General features: G+C 41.3%; 4 protein-coding genes across 7 annotated transcripts; 3 read left to right on the plus strand and 1 right to left on the minus strand.

Annotated features, from left to right (window-relative positions):
- Window positions 1-60: 60 nt before the first annotated feature.
- Window positions 61-3,701, minus strand: ostf1 (osteoclast stimulating factor 1). Its single transcript, XM_049762599.1, has 10 exons — window positions 3,536-3,701; window positions 2,306-2,352; window positions 2,059-2,109; window positions 1,880-1,943; window positions 1,754-1,807; window positions 1,574-1,681; window positions 1,162-1,211; window positions 1,002-1,080; window positions 831-929; window positions 61-747 (listed from the first exon to the last, which is right to left on the minus strand). Exons 1-10 carry the CDS (start codon window positions 3,567-3,569, stop codon window positions 689-691), a joined length of 645 nt encoding a protein of 214 aa, XP_049618556.1. The 5' UTR covers window positions 3,570-3,701; the 3' UTR covers window positions 61-688.
- Window positions 3,702-3,715: 14 nt separating this feature from the next.
- Window positions 3,716-6,237, plus strand: nmrk1 (nicotinamide riboside kinase 1). The gene is made up of 8 exons (XM_068650193.1): window positions 3,716-4,373; window positions 4,649-4,739; window positions 4,868-4,943; window positions 5,053-5,218; window positions 5,384-5,455; window positions 5,538-5,644; window positions 5,784-5,867; window positions 5,949-6,237. Exons 1-8 carry the CDS (start codon window positions 4,327-4,329, stop codon window positions 5,957-5,959), a joined length of 654 nt encoding a protein of 217 aa, XP_068506294.1. The 5' UTR covers window positions 3,716-4,326; the 3' UTR covers window positions 5,960-6,237.
- A 92-nt stretch (window positions 6,238-6,329) lies between these two features.
- Window positions 6,330-9,068, plus strand: LOC125993736 (gamma-glutamyl hydrolase). 2 transcript variants are annotated; one of them, XM_049762589.2, is made up of 9 exons: window positions 6,330-6,591; window positions 7,126-7,240; window positions 7,314-7,364; window positions 7,434-7,518; window positions 7,648-7,786; window positions 7,907-8,013; window positions 8,284-8,377; window positions 8,490-8,627; window positions 8,913-9,068. In XM_049762589.2, exons 1-9 carry the CDS (start codon window positions 6,480-6,482, stop codon window positions 9,029-9,031), a joined length of 960 nt encoding a protein of 319 aa, XP_049618546.1. In that variant the 5' UTR covers window positions 6,330-6,479; the 3' UTR covers window positions 9,032-9,068. The 2 variants fall into 2 exon arrangements, with proteins under 2 accessions (XP_049618546.1, XP_049618547.1); XM_049762590.2 differs by having other exon boundaries at window positions 7,907-8,007.
- Window positions 9,069-9,226: 158 nt separating this feature from the next.
- rnf122 (ring finger protein 122) lies at window positions 9,227-15,558 on the plus strand. Of its 3 annotated transcripts, none has more exons than XM_049762605.2 (6): window positions 9,227-9,821; window positions 12,427-12,583; window positions 13,894-13,939; window positions 14,015-14,056; window positions 14,127-14,209; window positions 14,737-15,558. In XM_049762605.2, the coding sequence occupies exons 1-6, from the start codon at window positions 9,797-9,799 to the stop codon at window positions 14,846-14,848; spliced, it is 465 nt and encodes a 154-aa protein (XP_049618562.1). In that variant the 5' UTR covers window positions 9,227-9,796; the 3' UTR covers window positions 14,849-15,558. The 3 variants fall into 3 exon arrangements, with proteins under 3 accessions (XP_049618562.1, XP_049618561.1, XP_049618560.1); XM_049762604.2 differs by lacking the exon at window positions 9,227-9,821 and adding an exon at window positions 9,868-12,324 and having other exon boundaries at window positions 14,130-14,209; XM_049762603.2 differs by lacking the exon at window positions 9,227-9,821 and adding an exon at window positions 11,459-12,324.
- The last annotated feature ends 514 nt before the right edge of the window (window positions 15,559-16,072 follow it).

Below are 16,072 nucleotides of genomic sequence, written 5' to 3' on the forward strand. Positions count from 1 at the left end.
GCAGGGGGGGGGGCAAAACTCATTTTACCGGTGCTGTACATGTGATCAACAAATACCAAGTTCAAGTTAAACCATTTTAATAGCAGATAGAAGAAGCAGGTAGAAATAAAGTTTGTGTTTTGTTAGAAAAGACAATTCACAGCCACCATCAAGACACTCAGTCTGTTCCACATACAAAAGGCACTTTGTTTTTTCCTCAAACATTTGCAATGCTTTGCTCCCCGTGATGGAATTCAAGAGTATTTTAAATCTATGTAACATTCTTTCTTAAATCTTAAATTGGCACTCAAAAACCAAAAAAAGTGACTGATCATATAGTAATTTGTTAAAAGAAAAAAAAATTAGTCCTTTTGGTTCTGATACGCTTATTTTAGATACTAGGAATATGTAGAATGACACTTTTCTTAATTTGACTAAGGAGCAAACAAGAATAATCTGTGCGCATAAACACAAATCATTAGCAGTTGTATGGAATCAATGGGTTTCTGCGTTTTTGGTCCCTTTTGAGCAACCACACTAGAGACAATTTCTCGTCTGCAAGTTTCAAATTGCACGGCTATGATGTTGAGGGCTTGATTCGGAGTAACAGTTCCAACCACGCCGATGGGGGGGTGGGGGACGCCAAGGTCCTTTTTTTATTTTATTTTTTTTTAAAGTCGCTGATCACACTTCTGCATGCTCCTCGTCCTCAGTCCGAGTCCTCATCATCCAAATACTCCTCGGCGTTGCTGTGCGAGCGGGTGATAGCTGGGGGGGGACGGGAACACAAGGTATTTTATCATTTTTTGTCTTTATTGGTAACAAATGCAACATGTTGATTTTGGTCTTACTGCTGGCCAGCTTCCTCTTGAGCAACGAGGCACACTGCGCATTGGTGGCCATCTCCAGGGCCAACTTGTTCTCATTATTCCGAATGTCTGTCCGCGCATCTGAATGTGAAACACACCTTCTATATACAGTACCTCATGTGACCTGACTTATGCAGATATGTAAATATTCACCCTTGTTCAGCAACATGGCCACAATGTCAGAATAACCCTTCCAGGCGGCAGCGTGCAGAGCAGTGTCCCCAAGCTTATTCTACCAAACAAATCTTGATTGAAATGCACTTTATTTTTCATTTAACATCAGTTTTCCTAATTGTTTCGAATTTGTCCTCACCTGCTGGTTGAGTTCCACACTGGACTGGCTGAGCAGAAGCTCCACTACATCTAAAAGGAACAAGAGAAACAATTCAAAGGGACTGCTGAGTGAGATTACTAATACATTACAGTCAGACAGGAACTTTGACACAAATAACTTGTATAGTCTCAGTTCCTGTAAAGTGGAAGGCACTCAAACAACTATCCATCATTTAGAGTAAGATAAAGAACTCTTAGCTGGGGAACAACTGCGGCGCTTGCAGTGAATAGTGTAGCTATGTGTGAGGTCACTGAGTCTGTGTGTGAACATTCGGGTGTGAGCTGTGGCTGACAACCGGTCTTTTGTGAGTGCTCATCGTTTGTGTGTTCTCGTTTTGAACAAATGCCTGAAAAGTTCTATTCGCGGCAAGGCTTGGTTACAATCGATGTACCTTTGTGTCCCCCGTGACATCCCCAGTAGAGGGCAGTGTTGCCAGCCTTGTCCAGGCCATTGATTCCCACGCTGTTCTCCAGACATTCCCTCATCCAAGAAAGATTTCCTAAGCAAATATAGAAAAGTTACAATTAATAATAATGTGGGAACAAATGAGGTAGCTGAGTGGTCGCCTTACCTCGTTTGGCCGCTTCGTGCATTGGGTGGTCGATAGACTCGGCCTGCTCCGTCACTAAAACAGACCACGGGTGTTCTGAATTGGGATTCACAGATGCCAGACTTTGAAAAGTATTTTTCCGCTTACCGTAGTTGCGCGGAATAAGGCCCGTCCTCCCCCGGCATGTTCCTTTCCACCAGTTACTGTCACTCTGAGGTCAATTGGAAAAAAAACAACCCAGCCCACAGTATTTATGTTGCCCCAGAGGAAAGTGTTTGGAGGACACATTACACAGTGTATAAGATGAACTTTGAAGTCTGTCTTACCGTGTCAGAGATGTAGAGGATGTCTCCTTCTTCAAAGTAAAGCTCATCAGGCTGCAACATACAAGAACGCCACCACAGTTCAACTAGCTGCTCGTTTGTTGACGCTTCAATGCATTTCCCGACTTGAACAACTCGAATACAACAGAACCTCTAAAGTCCAACGCATCTCAGTTCTGCTCTATTCCTGTCGGAAATAATCTGTCCCAGTCTGACTTTGAATCGTTTACTCAGAAACAAATGTTCTTACCGTTCTGGGGTCAAAGGTGAACTCGGCTCGGAACACCTTGACTTGACCTGCAAGCAAAACAACAGAAGACGTCAGACTGTGCACAACACCAAAAAGCAAAAGGAAATGCCTTTGATGAAATCCCTACAAGAAAAGTTGCGCGCTCGCGTGGATTGTAACGGCTAATTTGGGCTAACGATGACCTCTGTGAATTGTGGTAGCACGAGTCACAACAGCTCGTCAACGCACTCCGGGAATGCATCCGTCTTGTAGCCTTCGGAAGGTTTGGATGACACTGGCATGTATTACGCAAGAGTTCAAAAAATCTAGCCTGCAACTAATAGAAAAGGTTTACATGCTTGTTCGTGTGTGTGTTCAAGCTGACAACTGTAGCTGTGTTTCAGGCCAGCGGCTGAGTGGCCCACAAACACACCTCAGTTCTGTTAGCCGTTTCTGCACACTCCACAAGCCCGGTCATGTCGATCTCTCGCAACACAAACACCATATTTAGCACTTTTTTTTTTTTTAAATTACGTTCATGATGACACGTGACAAGCGAACATTCTCAAGCAAGGCTCCGAACTTCACACACATGCAACTCCACATCCACATGACATCATAAAAGGCATTTTCCATCGAGCACATCCAAATAAATGTTTCTCTGTGAACTACAAAGCCTAAAATGTAACATGAGCACTCTTCACTCCACATGTTGCATATTTCTTGCAGAGTAGGCCCAATTTAACAGTTACGCATTTTAGATCAGGTAGTGGTTATATTCATGGCACAACAATGTCTTAATTCAGCGAGGATATATGTTTACACACACTGTTGGTGATGTGTTTAAGTGTGTGTTAAGTGTGAAGTATAGAACGCTGCACATTTTCGCCATGTTGCTACTACTGTTAATGTCAATATTCGTCACAGACGCTTACTGTTGATTGACATTTAACCTATGACCTCAAACGCAGCACACTCACCTACGCGACTGGTGCAAATAGGGAAGTCAGAGGCCAGCCCACTGTCTTAAGAGCTCCATCGCTACTTTAGTCCTTTTTAAGCCTTTCTTTCACTGCCCACAAATAGACTTGACAACTTTCTTCTGAAAACAGTCGGGAAATGTACCAAACCGTATTCAGGAGGCACTATTTTACTTTCTACCATCCACTCGCGCGTCTCGAAACGCGCTAGCAAGGTGTTCGATATTAAGTTTCGCCGAAACCAAAATATCCAACGTAATGTTGGTCTTACCTGGCTTGGCCGGCTTGGGGGGAGGCTTGGACATTGGCGCGGGTAAAAGTCAAAAGCAAACCAAACGCCCCGTAAAGAAATAAAGTGGGGTAGTTCGCTGAGTTGGACAGCACTTGGGTGTCACTCCCTTTGAGGAAGTCGAGGCTGCCTCGGGCTACGCGGAAGTGCTACTCTGCACATGCGCAAAGTCTCGTTAATTATGAAAATGTTGCATTTGCTTGATGTTTAAAATTAATAAATGTTTATTTTTTTACATTTCACTCGATTTTATATGACTTAACCAGTTCTTATTACTGTTCTCAGCATGTCAGTTTTTGGAAATTGATTTGATAAAATCCATGCATCCATTTATATTTAACTGTTTGTAGTTGTTCTGGTAATACATTGCAATAATGTATACATGTGTATAATTTTAAATGAGTATTTTTTATTCCCATGGATTCATGTTCTTTTTCATTTTTTATATTTTACTTTTATTTCATTTTATTTTTAATCACATTTATTTTATGTACGCCCGTGACCCTAGTGAGCGTAATAATGAATGTATTTGTTTATTTATTTACATTTTTTACACGTTTACCTATGCTGACGTCATACCAAAACCAGCCAATCGCAAGGGTCGGAAGACGGAAGTTATGAATGAGTGCAAGTTCATTATGAATATAGTTTAGAGCTGCACGCGTTACCGCCGTTCTTTCATGCAGCCTTGCAAATCGTGCATTTTTTTTTCCCAATGATGTGAGCTTTTTATTTACCTGTAAGCATAGCAGGCAATTGCTAACCTCCCCCGAATGACCTTCGCAATGAATATGAAGACACTAATAGTAGGCGTGGGTGGGTACGTACTCAAAATTTTTCTTAGCGTGCATTTTCCTCCATATATTTTTTTTTTTTTTTTGCCATTTGGTTGACCAAATAACAATGCCAACGTTTGCAGCAAAGAAAAATGTGTAATGTAAAAATTAAGAATGTGAGTCAGGCAAGTGACGTGAGCGAGTGTTATATACTTTTTCTCATAAGTGTAAATAATTATAGTTCAATTGACGTATATTACTGTTTTGAGCTGGGTGTGGTTTCCACCCCCAAAATATTCTCATCATTCTTTTCTTTAAGAATGACCAATGGGGGAAAATCGACTCTTTCTAGAAGTTTGAAGGAGAAGATACCCAACAGCTGTATCATTGCACAGGATTCATTTTTCAAGGTAGACTCATTCCGGGGTGGGGGAACAAAATTCTATCAGTGATTATTTCAATATTCGTGAGCTACTGAGGCAAATATTTTAAATTTGTGAAAAATATGGCTTCTCCAACTTGATAATCTTTCGTCCAGGATGATTCTGTGGTGCCAGTGGATAGTAATGGCTTCAAGCAGTATGACAGTAAGAATGGCACATGCAGCAAAAATAGTCATCTTTCCAAAATGTTGCTCATAATTTTATAAGACAATCTATTGTGAACATATTCTGTAAGAATTTGAACCTGCTGCTTGTACCTGACTCTTCAACACACGTCTAGCGCTGGACTCTCTCAACATGGACGACATGATGAGCTGTGTGCACGACTGGCAAAGAGATCCGCAAGCTTTCTGGAAGAAAGTGGATCAGACCGCGGAGAAGTTGATGCCATCACCCAATCACGTGTTTGTGCTGATTGTGGAAGGTTTCCTGATATTCAATCACAGGTTAGCAAAGGGGGCGATTATCACAAAATATTAGGGATATTTTTTTTTCAGGTGTAATTTTTTTTTAGCTATAGTAGTTTTGCTCCAATTATTATGAATTTTGGGCTCCCATTATAGAACAACGTATTGTATAATAAATAAAGAATGGTAAACCTTTTTTTGCAGATCTTTGAATGAGCTGTTGAACAAAAGATACTTCCTGGAAATACCATATGACATCTGCAAGGAGAGACGGAGGTAAATGCTTTTTTCGTATTATTCTTTTGTTTTATATGTTGCGTGTATAAACATACAGGCATTGCTTGTGTGGAATGAACAGTTTGAGGGTATACAAGCCACCTGACCCGCCAGGCTACTTTGATGGACACGTATGGCCCATGTACTTGAAGAACCGCCTGGAGATGGAGAGCACGGCAACGGGTATCGGTGGGTCTCCGACAGAATGACGAGGACATGGCTGTTTTAACTCGTGATGTTTTTTTTTTGAGGGGGTGCCCTATATATTGAAAACATTCTCACTCCACTTGCCTCCTATATATTGAAAACATTCTCACTCCACTTGCAGTATTTTTGGATGGATTGAAGTCAAAAGAGGAACTGCTGGCTGTTGTGTATCAAGATATTAGTAAGGAAATAAATATGCAAAGAGGTAAGTTGTCTCTAAATTACATACATATATGTATGTAAACATAATTCAGTTCTTTTTTTTTTTTTTACTTTTTATTTCCAGAGAAGGATTGAAATCCTGAATGAGTTGGAAGACCTCAGTCACATGTCTACCAAAAAGACTAATGCATTATGTGGCAATATGTTTACATTTATAGATGGTTAAAACCTTTAGAATTGATAGGTGCAGGTTCACAACACTTTAAACGATAGACATTTGAACACAAATAGCACACTATCACATGTAAAATGTTACAATATTTACAGGCATATATTCTTTATCCTCGCAATAGATCCAACAGCTTATTATAACGCAGTATCTTATGAATAATAAATGGTCAATACAAAATTCAGTTTTTGTCCACTTTTCTCCACGTTACACAAAAATCATCTCTGGTGTGTCTTTACACACTATGTCCTACTACAAGCACGTGTCCTTCCTCCTAAAGAGTCCACACTTATTAGTGTACATGTCCACGTGATTAGTCACATTTGACTTCCTCATTCAACAGAACGTCGGCAGAACTTTTAGAGCACTACCAGTGCTAATTTGTTGAAAGACTTTTGATTCATTTGAATTGAATCCAAGTTCACAATGCAATTGTGCTCTTTTCTTGGTGTTCTTTTTGTTTGGGGATACTTTTGTTCTCACGAGGCCAAGCTGATTGGACGCAAACAGAACATTGTGAATGACAGACCCGTTATTGGTAAGTACAAGAACAGCAAGTGGTGACTGCACGGTACTGCAACCAACATCGTCCAACAGGTGGCACTGTTTTCCTAGCTATTCCATCCATCCGTCCATTTTCCGAACCGCTTTATCCTCACGAGGGTCCCGGGCGTGCTGGAGTTAGATAGAGGAGATAGTTGTTATTGATTTGGTTGGAAAATTAATGTGATTAAATATTCACATTTCATGTGTGTAGTAAAAGATGGGCAAGTCTAGTAATGAAACTGCTTTTAAATGCAGGAGCCTCAAAATGTAAAAAAAACTGGATTTTAAAAAATCTCATTGAAAATTCCGACACATTAATAAAGTGAATTTAAATCCAAAAGTTGAAACATTTCAAGTTGTAATTTAGCTTGAAATTCAAAATCTTAAAAAAAAACATCAAATTGAAAACAGACACACATCTTACACATCGTATTTGGAAGTCTTTATAATGTGAGGAAAAATATTTCCAGCCACAAACATTCCATACCACAGTTGATTTTTTTATGTTTCTTTTGTTTCCCTGCAGGTATTTTGACTCAGATTGTTTCAGATGCAGCGATGAAACAATACGGGAGCACATACATACCCGCTTCCTATGTCAAGTACATTGAGTCTGCAGGCAGCAGAGTGATGCCCATCAAGTCAGTTGAGAACACATTCAAATCATATTTGAAATCTTCCATTTGGTGTTTCTTTTCATCTTTACCCACACAGACTGACGCTCACCACCCCACAGTATGAAAACATCTTTAGCAGGATAAACGGGTAAGCAAACGTTAATCACATCACCAGTCAACTGACACATCCCGCTCTGACTCGTGATTTGCATTTCAGTCTCCTTCTCATCGGCGGCGCCTCCAATCTTGAGACGTCTGACTTTGCAAGGGTGTCAAAGATTTTTTATCAACTCGCTCTCAAGGTTTGTAGCCTACTGTGAGCTTTACTTTCATCGTTACCCACCTAAAACGTGACCACGTTCAATCCTTGAGTACATTTCGGAGTCTGGCCTGCTCTACTTTTCCTTATGTATGTTATGTGGACATAACAGGCAAATGAGGCAGGAGATTACTTCCCAGTGTGGGGTACGTGCTTGGGCATGCAGCTTCTCACAGTCCTGGTGTCTGGCCACAACCTGCTGACCAGAGCCACAGCTGTGAATGTGGCACTGCCTCTCAACTTAACACAAGGTTTGTTGCTTATTTGTCTGATCGCCTCATATAGTGCATCAGTATATGGTACAAAGATCAAATTTGGGGTCCGGCTGGAGTGTTGGGTTCATTAATTTGTCTTTTTTTCCTTTCTTACAGCGGCCTTCTCCAGTCGCATGTTTGATGGCTTTCCCAAGGAGCTGATGAAAGCTTTGCAAAGAGAACCTCTCACTGGTCATTTTCATCATTATGGACTTGCAGTAAAAGTATTTTTATTTTTTTTATTTTTTATTGATATATCTTAATTTCGAACATATTTAAAACATGAAAATAGGGAAAAAATAAATAAAACAAAAAGCATTTTAAAGTGTCATATCTAAGTCCATGAAACAAACAAACAAAAAAAACAACAAATTGAAAATAAAAATGGATGCTCGAAAATGAGTAGGAGGAATCATAGCTGTTAAAAACAAAACACTCTTCCACTTATTTTGTTTAACTTAACGACTATAATTAATATAGTATGTTGTACCCAGGCCTTCAAGCAAAACAAAGATTTGATGGATTTCTTCTCCTTGGTCTCTACAAATGTTGGTGAAAATGGCGTCAACTTCATCTCGACCATCGAAGGTTTGTGGAAAAACCAATCATCTTACCCAGATGCACCTTGGAGACAGTGTTGGTGTTCCGATAATTTTCTCCAATTGGTGAATGTGAATGTGTTCATATATTGGAATTGTAGGCAAGAAATTTCCCTTCTACGGGGTGCAGTGGCATCCAGAGGTGAACCGTTTTCAGTGGGACCACACACTGAGCTTTCCCCACTCTCCTCACGCCGTCCAGCTGTCGTCACTCCTGGCCCAGTTTTTTGTCAATGAAGGTCAGCCTCCTAATGAGATCAAACAAGCAATAATCGCAGGTCGGCTTTTGACCTCGTTTTGGAACTAGTTTCACTTGCTTCGTCCAACCATCCATTTTCTGTAGCGCTTGTCCTCATTAGGGTGAATTGGAGCTTATGCCAGCCGACTGACCCGCCAGCCAATCGCAGGGCATATTCACACTGATTGACAATTGGTCTTCAAGTATTTATTGTAGTGTTCTATCATGTGCAAGCTTTTAGTAATAGAAGAATCACATTTATCTCATTTCTGCTTTTTTTTTGCAGGGAGGAGAAGTTTACATAAGTTTGATGACTTTAAGGAGGAGGCCTTGAAGCTGATTTACAGCTACACGCCCGTTTTTGCGGGAAACTTCAGCGGTTATGAGCAGATCTATTTCTTCTGAAATTTCTCTGTCATTAAAAAGGTTGAATTTCGCAAGGCATGGGCACTCACATTAGTTTGATTTTTTTTTTCCCTTAACCCTTAGTGGGTCAAAAAGAACCTGAACCGGATAATTTAACATTGCAGGTATTCCTTGAAATGCATTGTATATTATATATTTAAAATTGTTTCTTTTTTAAATCTAATTTAGAGGTAATATTTTTTAAAATGGGGCGCAGGGTGCACATCTGATTTTTAACCACTTGAGAAGCGATGATACACGATATAAGTTGATTGGAGTATTTGTCCAATTTCGAGCCAGTAAAAGGGGAAGTCGACCTCGGATGTCGGGAAACACTTCGTGAGTGCAGACGACGTGCACGCACAATGGTCCCCATGCACGTCACTGTCCCCGCGGGGGAGAGAGGGGGAGGCAGAGGGCGGGAGCTGAAAAAAAAAATCGAGACAGTGTTCCAGTCTCCCCCACAGATGCTGATGGTCTCTCCGTCCGTATGAGGAATTAGCGTGACGACGAATAGACCCCGGACGACTAACTTGACGCCCCCCACCCTCCTCGCGCTTTGCGGAGTGGTCAAGCGTGGACGAAGCAGAGGACGATGCAGCTTGGATCGTGCGCGCTTGTCTTCATCTGCTCTTGACTTTGTTGGATGACCTCATCTTAACTGCCGGGCACTTTGTTGAGGTCTGTCATCCGCTTGTTTGAAACAGCAGTCGGACGTTCCAAGAGAGAGACCCCTCACCCACCCCCCCGACCACCGATGCATTGATGCACCCCTCCCAGTGGTGCAACGGTAAGCATCAAATGTAGTGCAGCTTCAAAACAAAAAAAGAGCTGAAAAGCCATGCAGACAATGTGTTCATTGTTTTCTTAATTGTGTTCTTGCCGTGAAATGATGATAATGATAAGATGATGCTGAATAACAACCACATGAATCAGCTTGCTTCATTTTGGGCGCAGCAGTCTTGCTGCTGTTTGGACACGAACAATTCGTCCCTTTGTTTTGCTCAAGTCCCCTCCTGTTTTTAAAGTGGCAAAAGAATGACATCCTGCCCGGGGGGGGTTATTGATCCATGATCACTTGTGGTTTTATAAAACAAGAAATGTGGCACACTTATATACCAGGATAACTGCCTCGCATTTTTTTAGGTTCTATGAACCAAGCTGCTTGCGTCTTCCAAAAAAAAAAAAACCCAGCCATGCTAAGTTTAGGTGTTAATATGTGTGAATGGCTGTTTGTCTATTTGTGCCATGTGATAGGATGCAACCTACCTCTCACCCCAAAGTCTGCTGACAAGGGCTACTGCTCACCTTCACCAAAATGAGCACCAACTGGATAGATTCATTAAGCTCACAAAGAAAATCACCACTCTGTATTAAGTATGAAAAGTATTGACAAGCCAATGACCGCAAACAGCAATGTGAGGATTATTAGGATCAGAAGACACGTTTATTCATCTACATTCCCTTCACAGTGGCAACATGGCTCTGTATAAAATATCAAATGTTGTGTCAACAAAATCTTATGTCACTATGCTTTGGGTTCAACCTACTTTGTTGTAGCAAGCAAAGCAGCCTTTGACAATCCTCCTCCTCCTCCTCAAGCGAACTGTTGAATATTTGATGCTGTCTTTGGTGCTCACCCCAGCAGTTTTGTGTGTAAAATAGGACAAAACCCCGCCAGGAGCTGTTTGAGGAGATCCGTAATCACACGGGGGCTTTCCCACCGTAATATGTCTAGCATGCAAAAATGACGATTGGATCATTCTTTTTGCTAATGTTATCCCTATAGCAACGCCCCTAGTGTTGTCCATATATAGGTCAGTAAAACCACCAGGGCAAAAAAAGCTTTTTCAGGATTGGGTTCTTCACCTTTACTTTGCCCATTTAGTGAATTGAATTGAGGCTACATTCAAATCTTGCTAGTTTTAAAACGGCAAACTCCTACAGTTGAACAGATGTCGACTTAGGCCGAAAAGAGTTGTCCTGTTACATTACTCTTAATTCCTAGTCATTTCCACATCAACCATGAAAATGACCCATTTAACATTCATAGCTCCCCGTGCACGCAAACGTGGATGAAGAACATGCGTGCACTGACGCGTGTAGACAGCAGCGATAAGGTTAGAACGTGCAGTACGCTTGACCCAGATTTACTGAGTGCGTTTGTAGTCGGCTCGCAGGTGTCATCAGCTCGTCTGTTAATTTATTTGCATGTGTGCACGCCGTCGCCAAGGGTGATCGCATCCTCGCGTCGGGTAATGAAGTTGTTTCTTGCGGCGGAAGTCGGCAGCAGGACGCTGACGAGTGCTGATTAATAGCTCGTTCAGACAGAATGGAGTGCAGAGGCGTCGCTATCGATCCCCTCGGGGCTTCAATTTTGGCGGAGAGGAGGGAGTCAAATGCCACATGGAATGTTATTTTTGTTGTGAGGGGGGGGGGGGATGAGACCATGATCAATATGAAAACAGAGTACAAAGAAAACAATACCTCAGGAATGAAAAGGTCACTGTCCATTCATCTATCCTCTCTCCTTTTCATCATTGTTCATTCTGCTTTTGGCATTTATCTTCATCCCATCTATCCGGTTCATGCATCCATCATTCACGTCTTCTTCTTATCTTTGTGTCTCAAAAGGTGTGCCCCAGGGTAGGCTTTTGGGCCCACTATTGTTCATTATTTCAATGATCTCTGTGAGAACTACCATCCATCCATCCATCCATCCATCCATCCATCCATCCATCCATCCATCCATCCATCCATCCATCCATCCATCCATCCATCCATCCATCCATCCATCCATCCATCCATCCATCCATCCATCCATCCATCCATCCATCCATCCATCCATCCATCCATCCATCCATCCATCCATCCATCCATCCATCCATCCATCCTGCTTCTGTCTTTTGTGCCTCTGTCAGGAAATCAGCAATTATTGTGAACAGGCTTAGATGTTCAAACATATCACTTTTGTAACAGAAGGCCAGCTACGAATGCCTTCCCCTCCTCCCGCAGTTCTCTTCCTGTAACCTTGGCGATACGGCGACATTCTCTTTTGTTGCTTGAGCAAAGAGCACACAGGAATTGAGCATCAAAGTAAAGCGTGATGAGACAAAGGAGGGCACTTGCAATGGAAACACCATCTGTTTGTGGCGGAGTTCAAGACTTGAAAACAATGATTTGTTCAGTCTGAAGGGCTGTTGTGTGGGACAAGGCGTACACAGAGATGATTACCGATGTCGATTTGTGCATTCAACAAAACTCAATGCAGCTCTGCTTACCTTTAAGCTTTGGTATGATAACAGTGGTGTGGCTCTGTATCTTCACCCAATTAGGTGTCATTATTATGTCGATATGATTTAAACTCTGTTAGGGGTCTCTCTGTCCTCACATAGGCTGCTTCTGTGGTCTGGTTCTGGATTATTCCAACAAATCGTGCGCCATGCCACCCATCACCTTCCAGGACCTGCCGCTCAACATCTACATGGTCATCTTCGGCACGGGCATCTTCGTCTTCATCCTCAGCCTCATCTTCTGCTGTTACTTTATCAGGTGAGGACACCCGGTTGAACGTTTTACAGTTTTGTTAACTCTTTGAAGAAGGAAAGATCGGGACGGGGGGGAACAGGAAGTGAGGCAACAGGAACCCTCCCGCAGAACTATCACCCTGTGCAATGTTGACATAACTGAGGGGAAAATGCAGAAAATAAAAAAAGCGGAGGTAGTTCATACACACACACACACACACACAGAACATTTCCTTAAGGCTACAGGGTATCTGAATATGGTAAAGGATACATAATCCATTTAATTCACACAATGCACAAATGGACGGTCGCGTCAGGGTCAGGGAAAACATCACAAATACAGATGGATGGATGGATGGATGGATGGATGGATGGATGGATGGATGGATGGATGGATGGATGGATGGATGGATGGATGGATGGATGGATGGATGGATGGATGGATGGATGGATGGATGGATGGATGGATGGATGGATGGATGGATGGATGGATGGATGGATGGATGGATGGATGGATAAAAATAAAATCATGTCCTTCACCATCAGCTACACTTGTCACAAGTAAAGCTATTAAAAGCCATAGCGACCCCTCAATTGTTTCTCAAGTAGCTCCCTCATAAAAACCTTGTTTGATCACTTCGTCGTGAGTCATCAGCGGTGAGTCACTTCCTGTGCGTATATTAACATGCTGCTGGTGGAGCAGGCAAGGAGTGCGAACGAAAGCTTCATTTATAGAGCGACTGATTCATGTGATGAATGCCAGTCTTTGTCGGTCGGGTAGGGGGTAGCTTTCCCGTTATCCCTCCTTCCCAATCTCATGCGTGCTACGTGGTGGGAAACCCAGGACCAAAAAATACAAGTCTTAACACACACACACACACACACACACGTGTTTTTATCCAATAAGAACTGGTAATGAGGACATTTCCAATTTGAATTCTCTCGTACACAATAGCTGTAGAAACGTCCATCATGCCCCCTTCCACGCTTAACCCACTTCTCATGGGCCTCTCGACATGGGAACCCCGCACGCATATGAAAGCTGCATCCTCACATTGTTACGCATGGAGGTTCGCTAAAAAAAGCAATCAGCCAAAACAATAAGCCCAATGACAAAAACAGCCAATAATTGTTATTTCCCTTCTTGAAACGGTCACTCGACAAGACGGCATTTGGTCTCACAATCTTGTGTGTACTGTCTGTGTGTGTCAATAATATAAAAATAGCTGCTTAATCAGACACAGCCTGCACACTGATAAGCATCTCTCCATTGTTTCTTTTTTTTGTGGGGTGGCGTTTGGATTCCATGGATTCAATTCATCTTTTCTCCAATAGCAAACTTCGACATCAGGCCCAGAGTGAGCGCTTTGGATACAGAGAGGTAGACCCAACAGTTTGTCTTTTCCATTGACTGTCATGGAAGTATGTTTAATGAATGTCTCGTGTGAATCTACAGGTTGTTTTGAAAGGAGATCCAAAGAAGTTGAACGTGCACGGGGTAAGAATGAAATGGCCGTAGATGTAAATGGGTCGGAGCGTGCTGAGTGTGCTGTCTGTCATTCAAACAGCAGACGTGTGCCGTGTGTCTGGAGGACTTTAAAGTGAAAGACGAGCTGGGAGTGTTGCCATGCCAACATGCTTTCCATCGAAAGTGAGTACACAAGTACAGACTGTGTGTGTGTGTGTTTTTTTTTTTTTGTGGTTGTTATGTCACACCCGTCTTTGTTATAAGCAGGAAATCACCCATGAAAGAAATTTTCATTTACCTCCATTGTTATGCAAATCTATTTTTAGAAAAAGCTCATCAAAGAAGCTCAGTTGTGCTGCTTTAGGATTTCGGTAACTTCCGCCGCTAACGGCTAAAAACAGTCTCGCCGTCCACTCCCATTGTGTCTTTTATCGGGGGAAGTTTCCACAAGTAATGATGACATCATTTTGAGCTTCTCTGTAAGATGTACTATAGAGTTTGTGTATTTTTGTCCATTCACAACAGGAATTGATATGCCAAAAATTGTCTTGTATTTGACTCTGGAAGAAATGAAATAATCAAGTATAAATTTTCCATCAACTTGGTTGCTTTTGTATAAATGAATCAATGAATCCTTTGTCGGCTTCTCCGAGAACCACTTCTTGGATGAACTGACGGGTTTTAAGGCTCACCAGTTGTTTTACATACAGGTGTCTTGTCAAGTGGTTGGAGGTACGCTGCGTCTGCCCCATGTGCAACAAGCCCATCGCCGGCCCCCCTGAGCACCACAGCATCGGCACCCTTCTGGACGAACTCGTATAACCCAACAAGTCGCTTCCCGCTTCGGCCGGAGCGGTGTCGGTGAACTCACCGCCACATGACATGACGGGAGGCTCAACCTTCGACGGCTGCGGTAACAACACGACAACACTTGGGGTGAGCTGAGCACCCAGAAAAGAAATAACATGTCCCTCTTGGTGTGGGATGCTGTTGCCTGGCAACCGCCCCCGAGACTGGAACATGTCGGCTCGGCGCCTTCTGGTGTGGGGATTATGCGCGGCCACCTACGCGTCCCTCCAACTGCGCTTCTTTCAATCTTGTCCACTCACACATCATCTCATTTTCCCCTCACGGGAGGTCAACAGCAATTTTTGTGTTTTGTTGACCTAATCGATGACTTTCAAGACACTTGCACAATTATTATGTCGACATGTTGTGAAGAAGACTACCTTTGAAGAGAACAAAGCACTGGAGCAAGGACATACTAGGAATCAAAAATGAAAAAATACAGTGTTTTGTTTTAATGATAACTTGAACTACAATGTTACACAGAGGAGGTATAACAAATTTGTCCTACATGCACAACAACTTTTTTTTTTTTTTTATTAATTCAATCTTTGTAGGGAATAAACATAAATCTTCGTTAGATGGAATCTTCACGTGTCCAAAACCATTAGATTTTTAGGAAATCAAATTAAAATATGTATCATTATTATTATTATTTAGTTATTGTATTGTTTACATTTTCAATCTATTTCACACCACCCCCAGCAGGTATATATATATATATATATATATATATATATATATATATATATATATATATATATATATAAAGAAATTTGGTATTTACACATTTTATCCCACTACATTATGATATTGACTACAATTTTCTTTATTAAAGTTAGTTATTAAAAAGATACTTATTAAAATGTACTATTTCAATTTGAATATTTGAAATAATTATGATAATAAAGTAGAATTAAAAAATCAATAATAGCTTTAATTTACCATAAAATATGTAAAGACAAAATACATTATATTTAAAACAATAATAAAAATAGAATATATATTATAAAATATAAGACATGATCATATTGTTTTTTCTTACATTTAAATGGTCCCTCAGTGCTTTTGTTGTCCCTGACATGTGTTACATCATCACCATCTATAGAGATCTCATATATATATATATATATATATATATATATATATATATATATATATATATATATATATATATATATATATATAAATGGAGCATTT

Source organism: Syngnathus scovelli, chromosome 3 (assembly GCF_024217435.2).
Source record: "Syngnathus scovelli strain Florida chromosome 3, RoL_Ssco_1.2, whole genome shotgun sequence".
Lineage (NCBI taxonomy): Eukaryota > Metazoa > Chordata > Actinopteri > Syngnathiformes > Syngnathidae > Syngnathus > Syngnathus scovelli.

Excerpts from the sequence above, each read along its gene's own strand:
- ostf1 (XM_049762599.1), bottom strand. The coding sequence starts at position 3,569 with ATGTCCAAGCCTCCCCCCAAGCCGGCCAAGCCAG. Across the intron at positions 2,353-3,535 it reads CCCCAAGCCGGCCAAGCCAG|GTCAAGTCAAGGTGTTCCGA; the intron begins GTAAGACCAACA and ends TTTTGCTTGCAG. Across the intron at positions 930-1,001 it reads GGCCATGTTGCTGAACAAGG|ATGCGCGGACAGACATTCGG; the intron begins GTGAATATTTAC and ends TTTCACATTCAG.
- nmrk1 (XM_068650193.1), top strand. The coding sequence starts at position 4,327 with ATGACCTTCGCAATGAATATGAAGACACTAATAGTAGGCGTGGGTGG. Across the intron at positions 4,944-5,052 it reads TGGCACATGCAGCAAAAATA|CGCTGGACTCTCTCAACATG; the intron begins GTCATCTTTCCA and ends ACACACGTCTAG. Across the intron at positions 5,456-5,537 it reads ATCTGCAAGGAGAGACGGAG|TTTGAGGGTATACAAGCCAC; the intron begins GTAAATGCTTTT and ends TGGAATGAACAG.
- LOC125993736 (XM_049762589.2), top strand. The coding sequence starts at position 6,480 with ATGCAATTGTGCTCTTTTCTTGGTGTTCTTTTTGTTTGGGGATACTTT. Across the intron at positions 7,519-7,647 it reads TTTATCAACTCGCTCTCAAG|GCAAATGAGGCAGGAGATTA; the intron begins GTTTGTAGCCTA and ends TGGACATAACAG. Across the intron at positions 7,787-7,906 it reads GCCTCTCAACTTAACACAAG|CGGCCTTCTCCAGTCGCATG; the intron begins GTTTGTTGCTTA and ends CCTTTCTTACAG.
- rnf122 (XM_049762603.2), top strand. The coding sequence starts at position 12,258 with ATGATTACCGATGTCGATTTGTGCATTCAACAAAACTCAATGCAGCTC. Across the intron at positions 12,325-12,426 it reads CTGCTTACCTTTAAGCTTTG|GCTGCTTCTGTGGTCTGGTT; the intron begins GTATGATAACAG and ends GTCCTCACATAG. Across the intron at positions 14,210-14,736 it reads CAACATGCTTTCCATCGAAA|GTGTCTTGTCAAGTGGTTGG; the intron begins GTGAGTACACAA and ends TTTTACATACAG.